The sequence below is a fragment of the Sphaerodactylus townsendi genome, linkage group LG01, assembly GCF_021028975.2.
Source record: "Sphaerodactylus townsendi isolate TG3544 linkage group LG01, MPM_Stown_v2.3, whole genome shotgun sequence".
In the NCBI taxonomy this organism is placed as follows: Eukaryota; Metazoa; Chordata; class Lepidosauria; order Squamata; family Sphaerodactylidae; genus Sphaerodactylus; species Sphaerodactylus townsendi.
In genome coordinates, this window is record NC_059425.1 from 37917763 (window position 1) to 37936902 (window position 19140).

General features: G+C 43.8%; 1 protein-coding gene across 6 annotated transcripts in view; it reads right to left on the minus strand.

Annotated features, from left to right (window-relative positions):
- Window positions 1-19140, minus strand: part of CCDC85A (coiled-coil domain containing 85A) — a 357640-nt gene that overhangs the window by 127767 nt on the left and 210733 nt on the right. For 2 of the 6 annotated variants that reach the window (XM_048518143.1, XM_048518134.1), the window contains exon 3: window positions 8416-8492. The exons of the other annotated variants lie outside the window; for them this stretch is intronic. In XM_048518143.1, coding sequence (XP_048374100.1) covers window positions 8416-8492 — 77 coding nt within the window. The remainder of the gene's footprint in view (window positions 1-8415; window positions 8493-19140) is intronic. 6 annotated transcript variants of the gene reach the window in all.

Consider the following 19140-nt stretch of genomic DNA (forward strand, 5'->3'; position numbering starts at 1 on the left):
ACCTTTGCTCTAGCCAAGTACTAGCAGTGATGGAAGGAAGCCGTTTGCACAGAAAGCTATGTTGAAATCCTAATTTTAAAAAACATATTATGAAAATAAATTCTAATTCTAAAAAGAGCCCCCAGGGGATGGGGCGGTTTATAAATCGAAACAATAAATAAAATAAAATAAATAAAAAGTAAATCAGAACTTTGCATGATAGGAAACAATTGTAGATAACATGCAACTCTAGAATCAGAAATAGGCATTTTTAAAGAAAAAAGTCAGCTGAAATTTTCAATGACTAACAGCCTGCAACAAAACAACTGGCTGGTCCACTCAAAATGTGGCCTTCATCTCCCCAACATTTTCTGGTACATGTTGCTACTCTGCACTCTTCCTTTTGCTTCTAGGCTCCCTTCTCTCTAAATCAGCCCCCCAAAAAACTACTCCTGTCCCTAGTGCAAGTGTGACACTATACTTCCAGCCACAATTGGTAACTTTCCTTCTACCACAGAAATTTAAATGTAAACATCCTGGAGAGATGGAATGTTCATGAACATTCTGCACTATTCTACAACATAATTACCTAAGGATAGAACGCAAGGTGATGATGGACTCCTAGCCAATCACCATGCATTCCACCTGGGACAGGAGAGGCGGAAGGAGAGCCGGCATGATCTTGCATCTCCCCTGTTCAGACTCTTCGGTCTCAGGCTGGGACAGCAGAGATGGGGGAAGATCGCTCCCTACCTCTCCTGTCTGAGCCCTTTGGGGCTGGTCTCTCCCCTGCACACACACACCTTGCTTCCCAAGGTCTGCAGACTTTGGGAAGCAAGGTGGAGGGAGTGATCCTGCATGCAGAACTGTGTCCACTCAGGATTGGGCTCTTCCTCCCTTGACTTCCCAAGACCTGCAGATCCTGCTTCGCTGATGCACCTGCCACCAACAGCTATCTAGTGCCCACTGTGTCATTTAGCATAACAGGCTTTATTGATAGTCTCTGCAATTGAGCAAGTCTAGAAGGTGTAGACTACTCACTTCCAGCCAATCGCCATGCATGACTCACTTTCAGCAAACCAACACATACACGGCTTGGGGGCAGGGCTTTCACAGAACCAATAAAAACCAAACACAAACAAAACAGTGGAATTGTGCGATCACTTGCTCTGAGTCTAAGCAGAAGTCTGCTTAGCTTTTGAGATCTAATGAGACTAGGCTAGCTTGGACCATCCAGGTCAGGGCATCCCAGGTAACTGCAAGGTATAACTTGGGGAACATTTTGAGCTGTAGGGAGATGAGAAAGTGCCCTTCTACAATGTTTTTTAAAGAATACTAGGGCTAAAAGCAGAAGAGGGTCCACTAGGCTTCTCAGTAAAATAAATTAAAAAGTTAATTGCCGGAGTGGAGTAGGGGGTAGAGAAAGAATGTCTCTGAACATCCATGAAAGACTTTTCTTGACAGTCTCTCACTTCTGAGGAATTACAGCCAGCTATTACACAGCTGAGACTTCAAAGGACCAGGCTCAACTTCCTCGAAGCTATGAACCTCACAACCTTTGCATTCAGAAACTAAGCAGGATGCATAAAAGAAAGGGAGAGAGGGGAGACTGACCTGTTGGGACCTCTTGGCTCTTCTTTCCTGGCTGGACTTCTGCTCACTGCAGTAGGGGAAACGCCTGGCAGCCCCAGCAAGCTCTTTCCTTCCTGCCACAGCGATCGCCTTTCCCCATCCCTACCCTCTTTGCCCTTTCTAAAGGAGGTAGTAGTTGCAGAAGCAGCCTGCAGGCTTCTCCCGTTGCCAGGGAAACAGGCCATATGGGAAGGCATAGCCAGGATAAGGTTGGGTGGTGAGAGTTCAAAGGAGGCCTGGGCAAAACAGAGGGCAAAGAGTGTAGCTGGGGAAAGGATGGTAGTTAACAATAATGAGCTGAGGAGGCTCAAGTTGGTTTCTGGTTTGTGCAATTACTCTCAGTATTTCCAGATGGATTCACAAATAAGGAACTAGGAACTGCAAATAAGGAATGGGAGACCAGCTTCAAGATTCTAACAAGCTGCAGCCTAGCACTGAGTTCCGCAGAGGATGGGGTGCGACTTGCACGAAGTCTCCCTCAAAGCCTGAATAATATTCCTCCAACTTAAGTTGCTTTCCCTCCAGTGCAAAGTCATTCAGTCATTTATACATACCCTTCTCCATCAGAAACTATTTTACTCTAGGTGTCGGTGTTAAAGGAAGTCAACATAAGCTGCTTCTTATTTATTGTGACTCTATGAATTAATAATCTCCAGAATGTCCTATCCTTAACAGCCTTGCTCAACTCTTGCAAATTGAAAGGAGTGGCTTCCTTGACTGAGTTAATCCATCTCAAACTGGGGCTTCCTCTTTTCCTGCTGCATTCAACTTTTCTCAGCATTAGTGTTAGTTTGCAAGACTTGTTAACAATAGGATGTTTGGGAGGATACTGATTCACAGGGTCACCATGAGCTGGAAGCAACTTGGCGGCATTTAACCCACAGCATTATTGTCTTTTCCAGGGACTCTTGCTCTAGCTATGCTTTAGGAAAAAATTGGCTAGCCTGAGGCAAATCAAAATAGCCTTGAGACACCTAAAAGGTCAACTGTTGCAGGCATCCAGGAAGAGCATAAGGTGGGAGTTGACGACATGTGGGTACGATTAACCCACCAACAATTTTCTAACCCCCTTGTATTTATTCGTACAACAGGCTTTAACTGCTAGTGGTTTCATGGCTTCACTTTCACAAACACAACACAGTACAATGTATTGTCAAAAAACAACACAGTACAGATTAACTTTCAGGCTGCACCTTCTTAAATGAGACAACTAAGAATTTTTGATGCTCAGAAGCACAGATGTCAAACTGAAGTAAAAATCACCTTGTGACAATGCTTCTCCATCAAAATGAAAAATGAGTAACTGGACAAAGAGAATGAACATTCCAAACCACAGTCTAACACATGAGACAGTTTCAAGATGGTGCTATTTGCAAGGCAGTTCCTGCCAAGTATACTTCTAGCATTTCTGAAGACAGGTTATATAATTTCTATGTATGAGTATGTCTTGAGATGCAACAGGATCACATAGTTTAGCACTTAGATAAGCACTGCCATAAAGTGATAATGCACAAGCCTTAACGCAGTCAGCCCATTAACTCAGACACCATCTCTGGAAGAATGATCTGGTGTTCTGCTGTGGCTCCAGGGAATGGCCTGTTTTCTTGCTCCAAATCTTCCATCTATGGCCAGAGAGAAGGAGCTTGGATTCTATCCAGTCTTCTACCAACTGGAAACATAAGCAATCATTTGTTACAACTTGGCCAATGTAAGCTTCAGCCTCACAAAGTGATGTAGTAATCTGGGATAGATTCCCAAAAAAGCTACATATGCATGGCTAACTGCCTGTATGTCTCCTCACTTCATGTATAATATTGCAAGTACAATGTAATGTGATGCAAGGCATCCTTTGGTACACATCCAATTGTGTACATTCCATTTCAAACATCAGATGTACAAGTACACACATTATTTGGGATACATGATGCAAAGGGGCTATGGCTCACATGTACAAGATGTTTTGTATGTAGAAGATCCTAGGTTTAATCCCTGACATTTCACACTAAAAAGACATCATGGGGTATATCTCACACCTTGAGACTATATGATTTCAATAATCAATATGCTGTATCTGGGGCTGTCCTTAAAGGCTATCTGGAAGGCACAGTAGATGTAACAGGGAAGTCTAGCTATTGTTTAGAGCTTGCAGAGAGCAGCATATTACTCCCATCTTGGAACAATTATGCTGACTGTCCACATTTTTCTGGCTCCAATTTCTAGGTACTGGCTGTGACTTTTAAAGCTCTACTCGATCTGACCCCAGTTTGCTTAAAGGACCATCTCTCCCATAGGAGTATATTTTCCTCCTCAGATCCTCCTAGATCATCCCTTCAAGCTATATGCTTTGTCACAGTGCAAGTGAACTCTTGCTTAGTGGTGAATGTAGAGTTGTAGAAGGTCCTCCTCAAGGGAGCACAGAGGCCTCTCACACTTTCTGCTTTCTGAAAGAAATGTAAGGTACTTCTTCTCAGATGGGCACTTGTTAATTAATCTGTAAGGATTGTATCATCTTTTGGGAAAGCTGAATGTCTTTCTTATTGGTTTTTGTTATTGTAGTTAAGTGTTTTTCAACTATGGGTCTGGGTTCTTGTATGTCCCCGAGAAAGGTAGATTATAAAAATATTACTATATATAAATAAACAAACATTCAGTACCTCAGTATAAGTCAGCTTCATATGCCTGTCTCACTTCAGAAGAACACTTGGGAAGAAGCAGTGGCCTACCCAAGGGGGAACCACACTCCTATGTAGTGGAAGGAGCATTTATATGGAAAAGCCATGGTGCAGTGGCACAGCACGTGCTCCTTGGCATGAAGAACATCCTTGGGACAGTCCCTGGCATTTCCAGTGAAAAGGATCTCAGGTAGTAAATTATGGGAGAGTTACATGAACGGTGGAGTTACATGAACTGTCTGCCTTGATAGAATGCAACTGAATGTGTTGATAAATGTTGCCCTGTGGCAAATAAAGATGGTTGCAGCCAGCCTGCTTTTCCATGCAGTTTCAATCAACTCACTTCCTTGCTTCAGGCCCTGTCATGTACAGCCGCTGGTTCCCAAGATCTCTAACATGCTGGTTCCCAAGATCTCTAACCATGCTGGTTCCCAAGATCTCTAACAGAGTATTTTCTTTGTGGTCAAAGGGGACCGTTCCTTCCTCTTTCACCAGAAGAGTTGGTTGGATCCAACAAAGAACTGCTAAATGTACACAAGTTCGTACAAGTGCCCAAGCAACAGTTATGTAACCTTTAGCTACAAACAACACTGAAAGGAAAGGGGTTTTTTTAGATAACGAGTGAAAGCCTTAAGGTTTAATGCTTAACAATACTCCAGAAATATTCTCAGTTTCCTGCTGAATGCAGGGTATGAAAAAAAGACTGCTGAATCTTTGAAGATGGCAATTTGTAACTTTATCAAATTTTCTTTCTTCAGCAGTGAGGTTTTGATAGCAAATAACTGATTCATGGGGGAAAGGGGGAGCTAAGGCACGAGAGAGAATTTAATCTTAACCCCTTCTCAAGTGTTTTTCAAGGCTCATTAAAGAGAAATTAAAACACAAGGAGATGAGAATATTTGATTGTCGGACAGGGAGACTTTAGTATCACTGAGCTTTAAATTGCATTTAGTTCTGCTTTCCCAAAAACTCTCACTTTTATGTAAAAACAACCCCAGTGCAACATACACAAATATACATACATTACTCAAAACACTTGCATCATCACTCATAATATTTGAGGCAATCAGGAGGGCAGAAGACTTTACGCACCTACAGACAGGGGATGAAGTTCTGAGGAAGTACAGGTTAAAATGAGAAGGGTGTCTAAGATCTAGTTTACATATAGCTCATTTCAAGACAGAGATGTTTCCATCAAGAGAGAGATATTACCCCCCATAAACCAAAAGGAAAGGCAGGGTATAAATGTTCTAATTAATTAATCAAATTTCTAATGAATACAATGAGAAATGAGTGAACTCTCTTGGCTCAATTCAGAATATCCTCAGCTAATACAAGGTGTTCCTGAAAACATGAGAAAAAAAATCAACTGGAATTATCCTAATTCTCTTTCAGTTATGCAAAGGTACATCCATCCCCTTGCACAAGATTTCACTCAGTTCCCCCCTCACACTGCAAATTCCTAAAGCCCCATCAACCCTCAAGCAGTATTTTCAGGAGTACAGCAGCCTGCATTGGGTTCAGAAAGATGCTTTGGTGAAGTGTTAGTGATTGTGGACCACACTACTGTGTATAGCTTCTACTGCCTATTGTTACAAGTGGGATCTGATTATGTATTTTTATGTTGTTTAATAGATAATGTTAACATTTATGCTTTTGTTTTCAGCTCTGTTTAGATTTTTGCAATCCAAAACCCTATTGCACTGTTCAGTGGATAGATGCCCTGTGTAATTTACCTCCAATCCCAATGGGAAAGGCTGACTATAAATAATCTTCTAAATAAATAAATAAGAGAAAAATACATACTGTTCAGATTCAGCCATGCTTCTCCAATGACATCATTTGTAGTGCAACTGGACTGAAACCATTTCCCTACCTCCCACTTTGGGAACCACTAAGCCCTCCATTTCCCCAAAATTTATTGGAGAGTGGCAGCTGAAAGCCTTTCTACAAAACCTTCATTCCTCCCTTCCTCTTTGGGATGTATGACAGGGCAGAAGGAGTGTCTCCGGCACCAAGAGAAGTGATGTTCCAGAGCACCTGAGACTTTGGAACAGACATCAGCAGTTCAGAAAACTACAAGTTCCATTATCTCTGCTCAGTGGTAGGATTCAACTAATTTAATAACTGGTTCCAAAAGGACTCAGTGGTGGGATTACAACCATTCTCTGAACTAGACAAAAAATTAGCTACCTATTCTACCGAATAAGCGTGAATAGGCTGAATCCCACCACGGTCTCTGCTCCTAACAGCACCTTAGATGCAAGGCACCCTCAGACACAAAGCCTTGAGATGCTGCAGTTTGTGGTCAATAATGCATTCATGAGTCTGCATGGCATAATCCCTGCAAAAGTAAGGAATATGCAGAGTAAAGAGCAGAGGCGTAGCTGGGCCAAACTGCGCCCGGTGTGCAGTGTGTTTTTTCCGCCCCCCATGGCCCCCCCGCAGCCCCCCCCACGGCACACACACCCTGCCCCCCTTCCCACACTTACCTACGTTCCTTTTCTATTTCTAAGACTTTTTGAGGCTGAAAAAAGCGGCCTCTTCACAGTTCAGGGAAAAAACTGCCTGACAAACTATACTTCCCAGGAGACCTTGTGAGCCCCAAGGTCTCCTGGGAACTGTAGTTCCTCAGGCATTTTTTTGCCTGGACTGTGTAAATAGGCTGCTTTTTTCAGCCTCAAAAAGTACTTTAAAAAAGAAAAGGAGACATGCATTGACAATGGGAAGGGGTGGGAGGGCGTGCCGCGACAGGGTGCGCATGGAAATCTGAGAGCTCTGGGAGCCTGCATGGGGCACGGGGAAAGGGGGGAGGGGCCGGGGTGATTTTCCACACACCCCAGGCATGCGCCTGGTGCACGAAGCACCCCCATCCCCTTGGCACTCTGCCACTGGTAAAGAGTCTATCTCTGCCACCCATCTCAAGCCCTTCGTCAATACAGATGAGAGAACTATTGTCACCAGAAAACTCTGGGGAAAGCATGAGAACTTTCTCCTGTGAGTTACTCCTTTTTCATATGTATTTAAGGCACTTCTTAACCTTCCATCCCTTCAAAGGACTCAAAGTAGTTTACAATGTCCCCTTAAAATACATACCAATAAACCAAAACAAGCAAAACAATACAACAGGAAAACTAGTTCAGACTATCAGGGTTTATAATATACAAAACTTACTCATCAACAACTGCTAATCTGGAAAGACTCTTCTGGACAACCACACCTCACAGTGGCATCAAAAAAGCAGAATCCAAGCAGAATACCTTCCACATACAGGGGGCACAGAAGAGAACGTTCTGGTCCAGTCTCATGATGATGACTCAGTCTGTCTACCTACTGGTACTTTAAGCAAGGCTTGACTGGAAGAGCTACCACACAGGTATATACCCGAAGAAGCGGTCCAGAAGATACCATGAATGAATGTGGGCGTACACAACTGAGCAAGCACTGTTAGTCCTATGCACATACCACTTGGTGAGCATTTTGTTAGTGGAATACAGCATCAATGAGTAAAATAGATACCAGATGCATAATAGTGACTGGACAAGGTGTGTGGGGAGGATTGCACAAGTTCTATTTTAGATGTTTGGAGAGTTTTGTAAAATGTTTGGAATGTCCAACATAGCAATTCTATTGTTGTGATGCAAGATGCTTTCAATATGTAAAAAGCTATATTATACTATAAGAGAATATCTTCAGAGAAGTCATCTGTGCAGGCTAATCCCAACTACAAGCTCCTCTCTCCCACTGATCAATTGTCTCCTAGTGAAAATACTCTGCCCGACATGCTACTCTACCACATCCTTGCCTCGCCGATGCCCCTGGCTCCTTACTTTATTTTTACTTGTCTGGACTATGTCCCTTACTTCTCTCTAACAACTTACTCCTTCCTGATTTTTGGGGTGCCAATCCTATTATCATTTGGAATGCTAATGCCCTCTCCCTTGCAAACTGTGACAATAGTTCGATTTCACCCATTTCACAAAAGGCACTTGAATTTTACTCATGCTCCACCACTGATTGCAAGGATTTTATATTCAACAGAGTAAGCCAATTCCAAGAATGGGCCTGTGCCAGACTTCTAGCTATGGGCCTGAGCTACAAACTAGTGTACCTCACAATAGAAGTCACCCACCTGGGGCAGCATGCGATTTTCCTCCTCCAGCTGTCTTACTCTTGCTTCCAGCTGCCTAACATAGGACAAGGTTGGTTCTAAAATTAAAAAAGACAAAAGAAAAGAACTCATATTACATACACACACACACACCTGCTTGGGCACACCCGAGGCCAGAACCTCCAGAAGGCAGTTTCTGACTGGGCATATTGACAGCCGTAGCTGCTAAGTCTATGATATAGATTGAAAATATTCTGGTTTTTTGGTCTCCAGGTATTTATAGAGCCAGGTGTTGGCTATAACTAGAATCCATCCAAGACTTTTAAGCCCTGGTGTTAAGTACTACAACTTTTCATAAAGAATCTAAATTAGTGAACCTGAGGGGCTTAATTTGGAACCTTCATCTGGGATATACTGAATTATACCCCACAAACTACCTTTGTTCTATATATGTAGATAACTGCACAGACAAGAAGTGTGCAACATTCAGAGATATTTAGGTTTAAAAAATCCTTGCGGAGTGGTCTCAGTGATTCTGGAACCCTCAGAAAAAGTCCAGGAAGAGGTCCTGAATCACTACCCTCCCCCTTTCCCACCCATGAGGCCAAGAAAGGGATAGCCCTTGCTCTGTGCGAGATGGGTAGGAATCAGCATTGCCACTATCTAAGCTCGAGATGGGGCAGGTGCAAGTGGTGGCAGAACCATGCTCTTCTTTTGCCCCATTCTTGAGGAAGCAGGGCCATGGCCAGTTGGGCTTCCATGTGTGGAGTGTGGGGCAGCTGCCCCATTACTCACTGGCTAAGAATGCCTCTGAAACTGTAGGGTAATACATCTTGTTATTCTACTAAAAACTTAGTAATGCCATTGGCTGTGAGTCTGCACAGAGTCTAAGTGGCATTTCTTCATTCTTGGGCATCTGTATGAAGGAAACTGAGGCTGGAGTGGCTGAGAATCTAAGTATGTCTCAGCAGGTGAACATCCCTCCATATTGTTCATTTGCATGGTATGAGTCTTGCTTCTGAATATGAACTGTGGAAACATTTATTCAGTCTGTCTCAGCTTACATGCCCATTCCTAAGCAAATACATAGTAGGGATCATGCCTGCCTGGGATTCATGGTCTTAAAAGTCTAAATATCAAAGCCACAGGATCTGTTGCTTGGTATCAAGGGAGGCATTCTACATATCGTCAGAAGCACGTGCATTTTTTTCTGTTATAATAATTGCATTGTCAGTTCCAAATTTGAGCTTAACTTGGAAAATAGTTCCCAGGGCTGAAACTGGGATGAAAACCTTGCCTAGATAACGTGATCATCATTACTTCCTCTGTCTTAAATAGGAATAATAATTACTTTTCAAACAGAGTTGTTAAATGGGTGAATCACAGCCTCTTCTCTTATTGTACTTTTTAAGTGTACATCTGAGATATTTTAAATGCACACCTGACAAATTAGAGTGTGAATGTGGCAGACACCTTTGCAAACACATCTAACAGAGATCCACTCATCAGGCTAAGGATGTTAGCTGCTGATCTCTATTTAATGTACAACAATGACATACAAAAAGTGACATAAAGACACAGATTTGCTCATTTATATTTTATGATGAAAGTATTGTGAAGCAATCCATATATTAGGTAGATTCCGATTCAAAGGTAAAAATTAAGAACAGGAAGGGACATCAGATGTCAAGGGATGAGGAGGTAACAAGTAATCAACCTTGCCTACTCACTCCTCTTAAACAACTAATGGGCAGGTACCTTCAGCTGACAAAGAAAAGTTACTATCAATTCCATCTTGGCATAGAGGAAGTGTTAGCTAGTAGGGCACAAGACCAGTTGTTCCAGGTCGCATGTTTTTGGATGTCCTGACCACCCAGAGTCCTATCCATTCCAACAGAGGTGGGCAGGAAGAAAAATATCAGGTACCCACTGCCGCTATCAGCACCCATCACATCCAGGACTTGAGTAACCATTTGTGCTGCTCCATCAAAGGGTTGGGCAGCTGGTATGATAACACCCCATCTCCAGAACTAGGAACTAGGGACTTAAATTTCACACTCTACAGGTTTTTGTTTTTTATACTTTTATTTTTATCATTAAGGTCAATGTTTGGACTCAGGGTGCCATGCAGCATTCACTTGCCCCGTCATAACCTGAGTCCAATCCCAATAGAAATCGGTTTCAGGTAGCCAGCTCAAGGTTGACTCAGCCTTCCATCCTTCTGAGATTGGCAAAATGAGTAGCCAGTTTGCTGGGCATGGTTGGAAAGGCAATGACAAACCACCCTGTAAACAAAGGCCCTTTCCACATAAACCTTTTAAAACATTTTCAGGCAGGAAGTAAAATGTTTCCTCTGTGGAGTTCCGCATTGTTTTTTCCCTTTACATTCCAAAAACGTTTTGTTGGAAAACCCTTTTACAACTATTCTTTTGTGTGAAAAGTTTTCAAAACGTCTTCTTTTGCTGTGCAGGCATATTTAAAATGTTTTATCTTTCCCACTGCATTTTCTGCACCTCTGTGCCATTCCTGAACTTCCCCCATTGCACCATTTTATCACATCCCTGAGCTCACTCCATTCCCCCTCATCTCTTTATTTTCATCAGTTCCATGGTGTTTTTTTTTAATTTTTTGGTTACATTTTCAAAGCATTGATTACAGACAGCAACAGAGAATCCACGCATCGTGTCTTCAAAGCATCGATTCTACAAATAGTCAAAAAAGGAGAGGAAAAAACCCTCACAGCAGCCATGAAACGTTTTGAGGGGATGTGTGAACAAATGGAAGGATTGAAAACATTTTGCGAACATTATTCAAATGTTCTAGGTGACTTGGGCAGAAAGGGCCAAAGTCTGCTTAATAAACCTCATGATGTGACCCAGTGCTTGCACAGAGGTCTACTTTTACCATTTATAGGTTTAAAGGAAAATCACAGTAGGTATGTGAGGCTTGATTGTTCGTTTTCATTTTCTCCATCCCTCTCAGTAGGGATGGAGGACCTGAGGACCTGAGAAAGGATGCCAGTCACAAAGCAGTTTTTTGTCCGACTGATTCACACTCGTAACGTAGATCAGAAAGGCTTTTAACTGTTTTGAAAGGATCAGCAGCCAAACCTTACCTCTCTTCAAAATATCTGAAGTCCATAATGAATTACCTAAATAAGCAGCAGACCTCCTAACTCTTCTCCCTCCAGAAATCGACAATCCTGAACTCTGTCAGTCGGCTAGCAGTTAAAAGTGCTCCTTTTTTGTGTATGCAAAATTCTAATCTGCTGTTTGAAAATGATTGGCTGAGGTTCTTGGAGAGTGGAACTTGAAGTTGTAGCCATTGAAGAATATCTTGTATGACATACATAAATATTTCATACCCCTCCCCTCCCTGTGATTTGGTGTTCCTTGAGAATGCTAGAATTGAGCGGGGGTACATGACATTCCCTGTGGCATTTACTCTTCAGTCCTAAACCATCATTCCCAGTTGGACCCAACACAGAATAACTGGGAGCCTAAACCAAGAGGGCAACCATTGTGTTTAAAGAACAGGTCAGTGGAAACTGAAGTCATGAGCTCAACAGCCATTAGTAGATCTTAATTCTGCTACTGAACTGGCTGCTCAATTATATCCAGCTCACCTCACCCGCCAGGCAGCCTATAAAATAAAAATGAATGGCAGTAGATGAGGCTTCCCTCCTTCCCATTGTGAAGCTCACTGATGATTTAAATATGCATACGCACTGGGAGTGTGTGTGAACTGCAAAACATAAGACGACAATCGACAGTGGTTTGTCTGAAGTGATTAAAATACAGCATGGTACTGAACTAAAAATAGAGATGTGGGACAACAGGGAAAGAGGTGATCCAAGGTACTGTGCCTTCTGCTTTGCAAGAATTGTCATAGCAAGTGATAGGTGAACTTGTGAGGCTTTGGAAATTAGCATACACACAAGTGACATTTTGCTAAAGTAACACCACTTTTGGGCTGGTGTTAATCCTGGGAACTACACATACTGCTCTTCTAATACCTCTCGACCAGATAATTAAGTAGATAACTTCTTTATGGTTTCTGGTAGAGTGCCACTGATTTGCCTGGGGTGAACCGAAGGTTTCTCCAAAGGGGAACACTCACATCAGCTGCCATCTAACATTCAGTTCCTATAAAAATGTAAGGAGAGCTCTTGCATAAGGTCCCACTAATTCAGCATTCTGCCGCATCCTGTCTCACGCAAAGACCAACCAAGTGCTTCTGGGAAGCCTAAAAGCAAGGCATGGAGAGCCCAGACTTTCCCTAAAGTTGCCCTCAGAAACTGATATTCAGAGATTAAATGTTTCTGAAAATGGATTTTTTGTTTAAGCAGAATGGCTTAGCCATTGATGGATCTCTTTTCTAGGAATGTCCTTAGTCTCCCCTCCCCTGCTTAAAGTCATCCATGGACACTGGTGAAACGTTAGGAGCAAATGTACCAGACCACTGCTGCACAGCACGGAAAACCTACAATAGCCAACTGCAAGGCTCTTCCTTCTCTGAAAGTCAACACCTGCGGAAAAAAGGCTGGTCTTTCCAGCAAATCATCTGCTTTACCAGAGGAGTTCACAAAAAAGTTGAATCTTGCTTCATTCTCTGCAGGGCTTTTGCAGAAGGAAGAGTGGCACAAGACTCCCACGTTGTTTCTGTTTGCAGTACCATCAAAATCTTGTAAGAGACTAGTGAAGGTAAAAGTAGTGTGCAAGCACTGGGTCATTACTGACTGATGGGGTGATGTTACATCACAATAGTTACAAGGTAGACTTTGTTTTCGGGAGGGTTTGCATTGCTTTCCCCAATCATCTGCACTTTACCTTCAGCAAGCTGGGTTCTCATTTTACCACCCTCAGAAGGATGGAAGACTGAGTCAACCTTGAGTCAGCTACCTGAAACTGACTTCTGTCAGGACCAAACTCAGGTCGCAAGCAGAGCTTTGACTGCAGCACTGCTGCTTACCACTAGACTAACCCCACCCCTTTTCAGTCTCAGTTCTAGGGACAAGAGGAAACTCATGGCAAGCCATAATGGTGTTGCATTCTCATGTTTCTTCTAGGCAGCTGAAGCTCATCTACTGATGCCAGAAATAAAGACTGGCTTCAAGCTGAGTAGCCTCATTCCATGAAATAGGCAAATGTTTTTTTAACCTAAGTGTGTTTCCTCTGTCTAGAAGAGGTTCTCCAGCAGAGGTCTCTCCTTGTTCTGCTGCCAGAGACAAAGAAATTGAACAGGAGACCTGCAAATATATCTATGCCACTGAGCCATATGTCTCATATTAAATTTATTTTACTTGTTCCAAATGCTTAACTGGCAGTACATAACAACAAATGAAGAACAGAACAGACGAAGAATTTCATACCTCAAAAGTTTTAATAACATTGGGCAATAACCTCTATTTCTACTCAGGGCGCAAAACTATCCATCATCTTGAGGTTAAACAGGGACAAGGATTACATCAACCATCTCATTTTTGCTCAAGACATAAAGAGGATTTCAAGACATTTTGGTAGGAATTAAAGAACAAGCCATCAACTCACAGTACCCACCTTGTCCTACATTCAGCATCTTTAAAACCTCATTTAAATATCAGAGCCCCAAGAGCTGTCATACATTTAAATGTCTGCTCATAAAATATTTTATAGCTGGCAACTTTTTGCTTTTGTCTTCCTACAAGGATAAATTACAATGGCTTCATCCGTGGATTACAGCTCCTCGTGTGCCTTAACAAGTCTGTTTATAAGAGAACCAGTGTGGTTTTGCAGGAACCCAGGAAACTTGGGTTGAAGTCCCTGCACTGCAATGAAGCTTGTTCAATGAATTTGGCCAACTCACTGTCAGCAAGGGGAGGAATTGGGGGTGGGGACATTAAGCAGGCTTTGAAGCACTTTCTTTCCTCCACTTCTTCTCAAGCACAAAGCACCCCCTCTCCAAGGCATTTTGCAAGCAGAAAGGGCCATCAGAGCTTTATTACACATTACTGCCATGTAAAATGAATCTTGCCTCTTGTTTAATTACAGACCCACAAGATGCTATAGAAGATTCTGCCGGGGAGCAAACAGAGAAGAGTCTGCCAGTGAGCTAGCTGTAGCTGAATAACATCCAGCTGATTTTGTTCTCCTCCTTCTCCACAGGTGTGCCCAGAAGCATTTTCTGGCCGGAGAGGAAATAGGGAAGAGCCTGCTAGCTGATTAGCAGCAACTAAATAAAATATAGTTCTCCTCCTGCTTCACAGGCATATAAGATCTGCACACCTAGAGGCACTAGCCAAAGGACAAGGGCAAAAGGATTCCTGTTTTTCAAGTCTCAGACTGAGAGTCACAGCCTTAAGCAGAAAGAAAGATCAATCAGGAGTGAGGAAACCCTACTATGACCTCAGAAGCCCTTTCCCAATTTATTTCACTGTACTTATACTATGAGACACTTTGGTTCCCCACTAGAGAGAAAGCTGAGATACAAACAATTAAAATAACATTTTCAGAATAGCTCTTGTTCATTTGTATTGATTTGTTGGGCTTTACTCACATGAACTGAGGAAGTGATTTTCAATAGACAGAATGGAGCTGGTGCAGAAGACAGCAATGAGGACAATAGGTGGCCTAGAGACCAATCCCTACAAGAAATGGCTGAGGCACTTGGGAATGATTAGTCTGGAGAAGAGGAGGTTCAGGGGGACATGACTGCTCTTTTTAAGGATTTGAAGGGCTGTCACTTAGAGAAGGGCCTGGAGCCATTTTTGCTGGCAACTGAAGACAGGGCTTGCAATAATGGATTTAAATTATGGGTGGAAAGGTACCAGGTGGATATTAGGGGAATAATCTACAGTGAGAGTTGTCAACAGTAGAATCAGCTACCTAGTGAGCTCTGCCTGACTTGCAGTCTTCAAAAAGCAGCTGGGCAAACACCTGCAGGGTTGCTCCAGGCGGATCTTGCACTAAACAAGGGGTTGTACTAAATGGTCTGTATGGTCTCTACCAGGGGTCGGGAACCTGCGGCTCGCGAGCCGCAAACGGCTCTTTAGAGCCTGTGGTGCGGCTCCACGCCCCTTCCTGGGCAGCGTGGGATTCCGCCCCCTTCCCCCGCGCAGAGACTGCCGCCGTGCCGCCGTCCCGACGGGGGGGAGAGAAGAAAGCGGCCTCCCCGCCGCCGCCGCCGCCGCCCCCCGAGAAGAAAGCGGCTCCGCGCCACCGCCCCCCCCAAGAGAAAAAAGCGGCCTCCGTGCTGCCGCCCCCAGGGGAGAGAGAAGAAAGCGGCCTCCACGCAGCCACCGCCCCCCCAGGGGGGAAGAGAAAAAAGCGGCCTGCGCGCCGCCCCCCCCCAGGGGGGAAGAGAAGAAAGTGGCCTCCGAGCCACCGCCGCCCCCCCCCCAAAGAGAAAAAAGCCAGCACCAGCAGTTCGCCCAAAAATCCCCGAAACAGCTCAGCCCTGGAGTTGGCAACGCAGGGGATTTTTTGACAGGTCGAAGAAGGGAGGGGGAAGGAGCCGCAACAGCGGTGAAAGTGAAACCAGCCGAAGCAGCAACAGAAGCAGCAGAGTCAAACAACAGCCTCCGCTGCCTCCCCCCCAGAGAAAAAAGCGGCCTCCGCGCCTCCGTCCGCCCCCCCACAGAGGGGGGGGAGAGAAGGAAGTGGAATCCCCCCCCCAGGGTGCGGCTCCATGAATTTTCTTTTCCGGGGAAAATGGGCCCAAATGGCTCTTTGAGTCTAAAAGGTTCCCGACCCCTGGTCTCTACCAATATGATTCCATATCACCGTCTCTAGTGGTGGGTTTTTGGCTCACCCAGGAAGAATGCTTTCTGATATTTATTTTGACAATGGCATTTACTGACAGTGTATGTTACCAAAGTCTGCCTACTGCCCCCAACAATAGATTGTGTGGCGTTGCTTCCATAAACTGTCCCACTGGGATCAATGACACATTCCAAGCCTCCACGTGTCTCTGCAACAGACAGCCCCTCCAGATCCAGATGCATCCTAATGATGCACAATTAATTAAAAGGCAATGCTATGATCCCAGGAGCTTACATTGCAAGTCATACAGAGAGAAAAGAGAGAGAAGGGATGCAAAAGAGATGAGAGATTAATGGAACCTAATGAAGTTGTGCATACTTGCATACCCAATAGAGTATAAATTCATGGGAGTAAATATTTGAGAGCCAACAGTGTTGTGGTTATTCTTTTAGTTAAGTGTTTGCTGACAGAACCATCAATTTCTCATCGCCTCCAAAATCTGTTGTGAATGGGCATATCTGTTATCACACCAGATAATCCAGAGAATCCAAACTGTGATGCATCCTCTATGTTCATGCAAATTTTAGGAATCTTGGGAATGGTGGGTGTTTCTATGTAAAACTTATTTATAAATATTTGTGCCCCGCCTCATACCAGCAATTCTAGACTGCTTATACAGGTTAACAACAATTAAAAACCACAATAAAAACATGATAAATAAAATACAGCAATCAAAACAACAATAAAAATAGGATTAAAATAACCCCAATCTGCATTTCCCTATACCCACCCTCCAGAACAGTGGCTGTAGAGGGGGTTTCCAGGGAGGCTAACAAATGCCTGGGTGAACTTCACCATACTCCTAAACCCATAAACGGTAGGGACAAGGTGACTTATCAAGAGAAAATTATTCCAGAGCCTGGAGGCAATCACAGAGAAAGCCCTCCCACGTGCCCCCGCACCCTGTACCATTAGGGGTGCCTCCCTCTGTGCCCACAGTACCTGGGCAGGTACATATAGGTGCAGACACTCCTTCAGGTAAGCAGAGCCCAAGTTATTTAGGGCTTTGAACATCAACATCAACAGATTGAATTGGGCCAGGGAGCAAACTGGGATCCAGTGCAGCTCCTAAAGGACTGAGGTAATGTGTGTCTGGCCAGATGTACCTGCTAACAGCCTAGCTGCTACATGCTACACTAACTCCAGCTTCCAGACCACCTTATACACAGCACATTACAGAAGTCCAATCTAGAGGTTAACAGAACATATAACACTGTGGCCAGGTCCCCTTTGTCCAAAAATGGGTAGAACTGGTGAAACAGATGGAGCTGCTAGAAGGTCCTTGTGGCCACCATTGTCACCTGAGCCTCAAAAGACAGTAATGAATCCAGGAGCATCCCCAGATCTCACACCAAGTCCTTCTGGGGCAATCCAACCCCATCCAGAATGAGGTGTTCCATGATCTTGAAGACTCAGGAGTCCAGAACACAGAGAACCTCCATCTTGTCTGGATTCAGCTTCAGTTTGTTGGTCCTCATCCAGCCCAAAACTGCTTCCAGGCAGTAGTCCAGAACACAGAGCACCTCTCCTGACTCTGATTAAATGGAGAGATAGAGCTGGGTGTCATCCGCATATTGACTCCAAATCCCCTGACGACCTCACCCTGCAGCTTCATGTAGATGTTGAACAGTGTAGGGGACTGTACCAAGCCCAGGGGGACCCCACAAGGGAGCTCCCAGGACTTTGACCCCCAACACTGTCTTCTGGAACCAAAGCTAGGAGGAAAACCACTGTGGCCAGGCTTCTCCTAGAATTGGATTTATGAAATGAATATGGATTGCTTTAACTTTTGCCATGACATAACCCACTTCTGTCTCTTGTCTGTAATTACAGGTCTGGGGCTATTTGATTTCCTCATTTCTTCCTGGAACACAATGTACAATTTTTGCACATGGTTAATTCATTGGAGGACAGTGCCAAGTATGTGGCTCTGATTATTGCTAAATGAAGGATTGGCACTCTTAAGCTTTATCCTCTGCTATCCAAATTACACTTGGAATTACACTCCACCCCTCCACCCCGATTATCACAATCAGAGTCAAAATAGTTATTTTTATATTTTAGGCAACAGGTGCAGTTTACTCTGCCATGGAATGTACGAGCTTTTGAAACACTGTCGGTAATTATATGTCTCCCTATAATTAAGTATTTTTAATCTTGAACTCCTAAAAAAGAAATTACCTTTTTTTTACAAAAGGTAATTGCTGGTCTTAATTGGAAATTCTACCTCTTTGTTGCACTTTAATCTGGGAGCCTTTAAAAAAAGCCCAGAATTTGAACTGCCTTGACTGAATCATATCATTGGACTATCCAGGTCAATAAAATTGACTCTGACTGGCAGCCGCACTCTGGGGTAATCTGGTAGAAGTCACCTACTACAAATGCTTTTAACTGGAGAACCCAGCGATTGAAACTCAGACCTTCTGCATACAAAGGAGATGTTCCACCACTAAGCTGCAGCCCTTCCCTCTGTTGCATTCAGGCCAATCAGGCATGGTCACACATAATAATCAGGCTTTATTACAGGCATGGTCACAGATAGTCTAAACCAGTGGTTCTCAGCCTTCCTAATGCCGCGACCCTTTAATACAGTTCCTTGTGTTGTGGTGACCCCCAACCATAACATTTATCCATTTTACAGATGGAGTACACTGATGCAGAGAGTCTTTGGCGACCCCTGTGAAAGGGGGGGTCATTCAACCCCCAAAGGGGTCGCGACCCCCAGGTTGAGAACCGCTGGTCTAAACCACCAGACTCTAAACTGAGTATTCCTCAAAAGCTTTCTGCAAGCTCTACAATGAGGTTAGTAGCATTAGTCAACATTCCCAAAAGCAACTTCTCCATTACTAAGGTTAGAGTGAACACTCAATTTGAGCAAGGGTAGGATGACGCCAAGAGCCACCATGGTGTAGTAGTTAAGAACAGTGCACTCTGATCTGAAGAAACG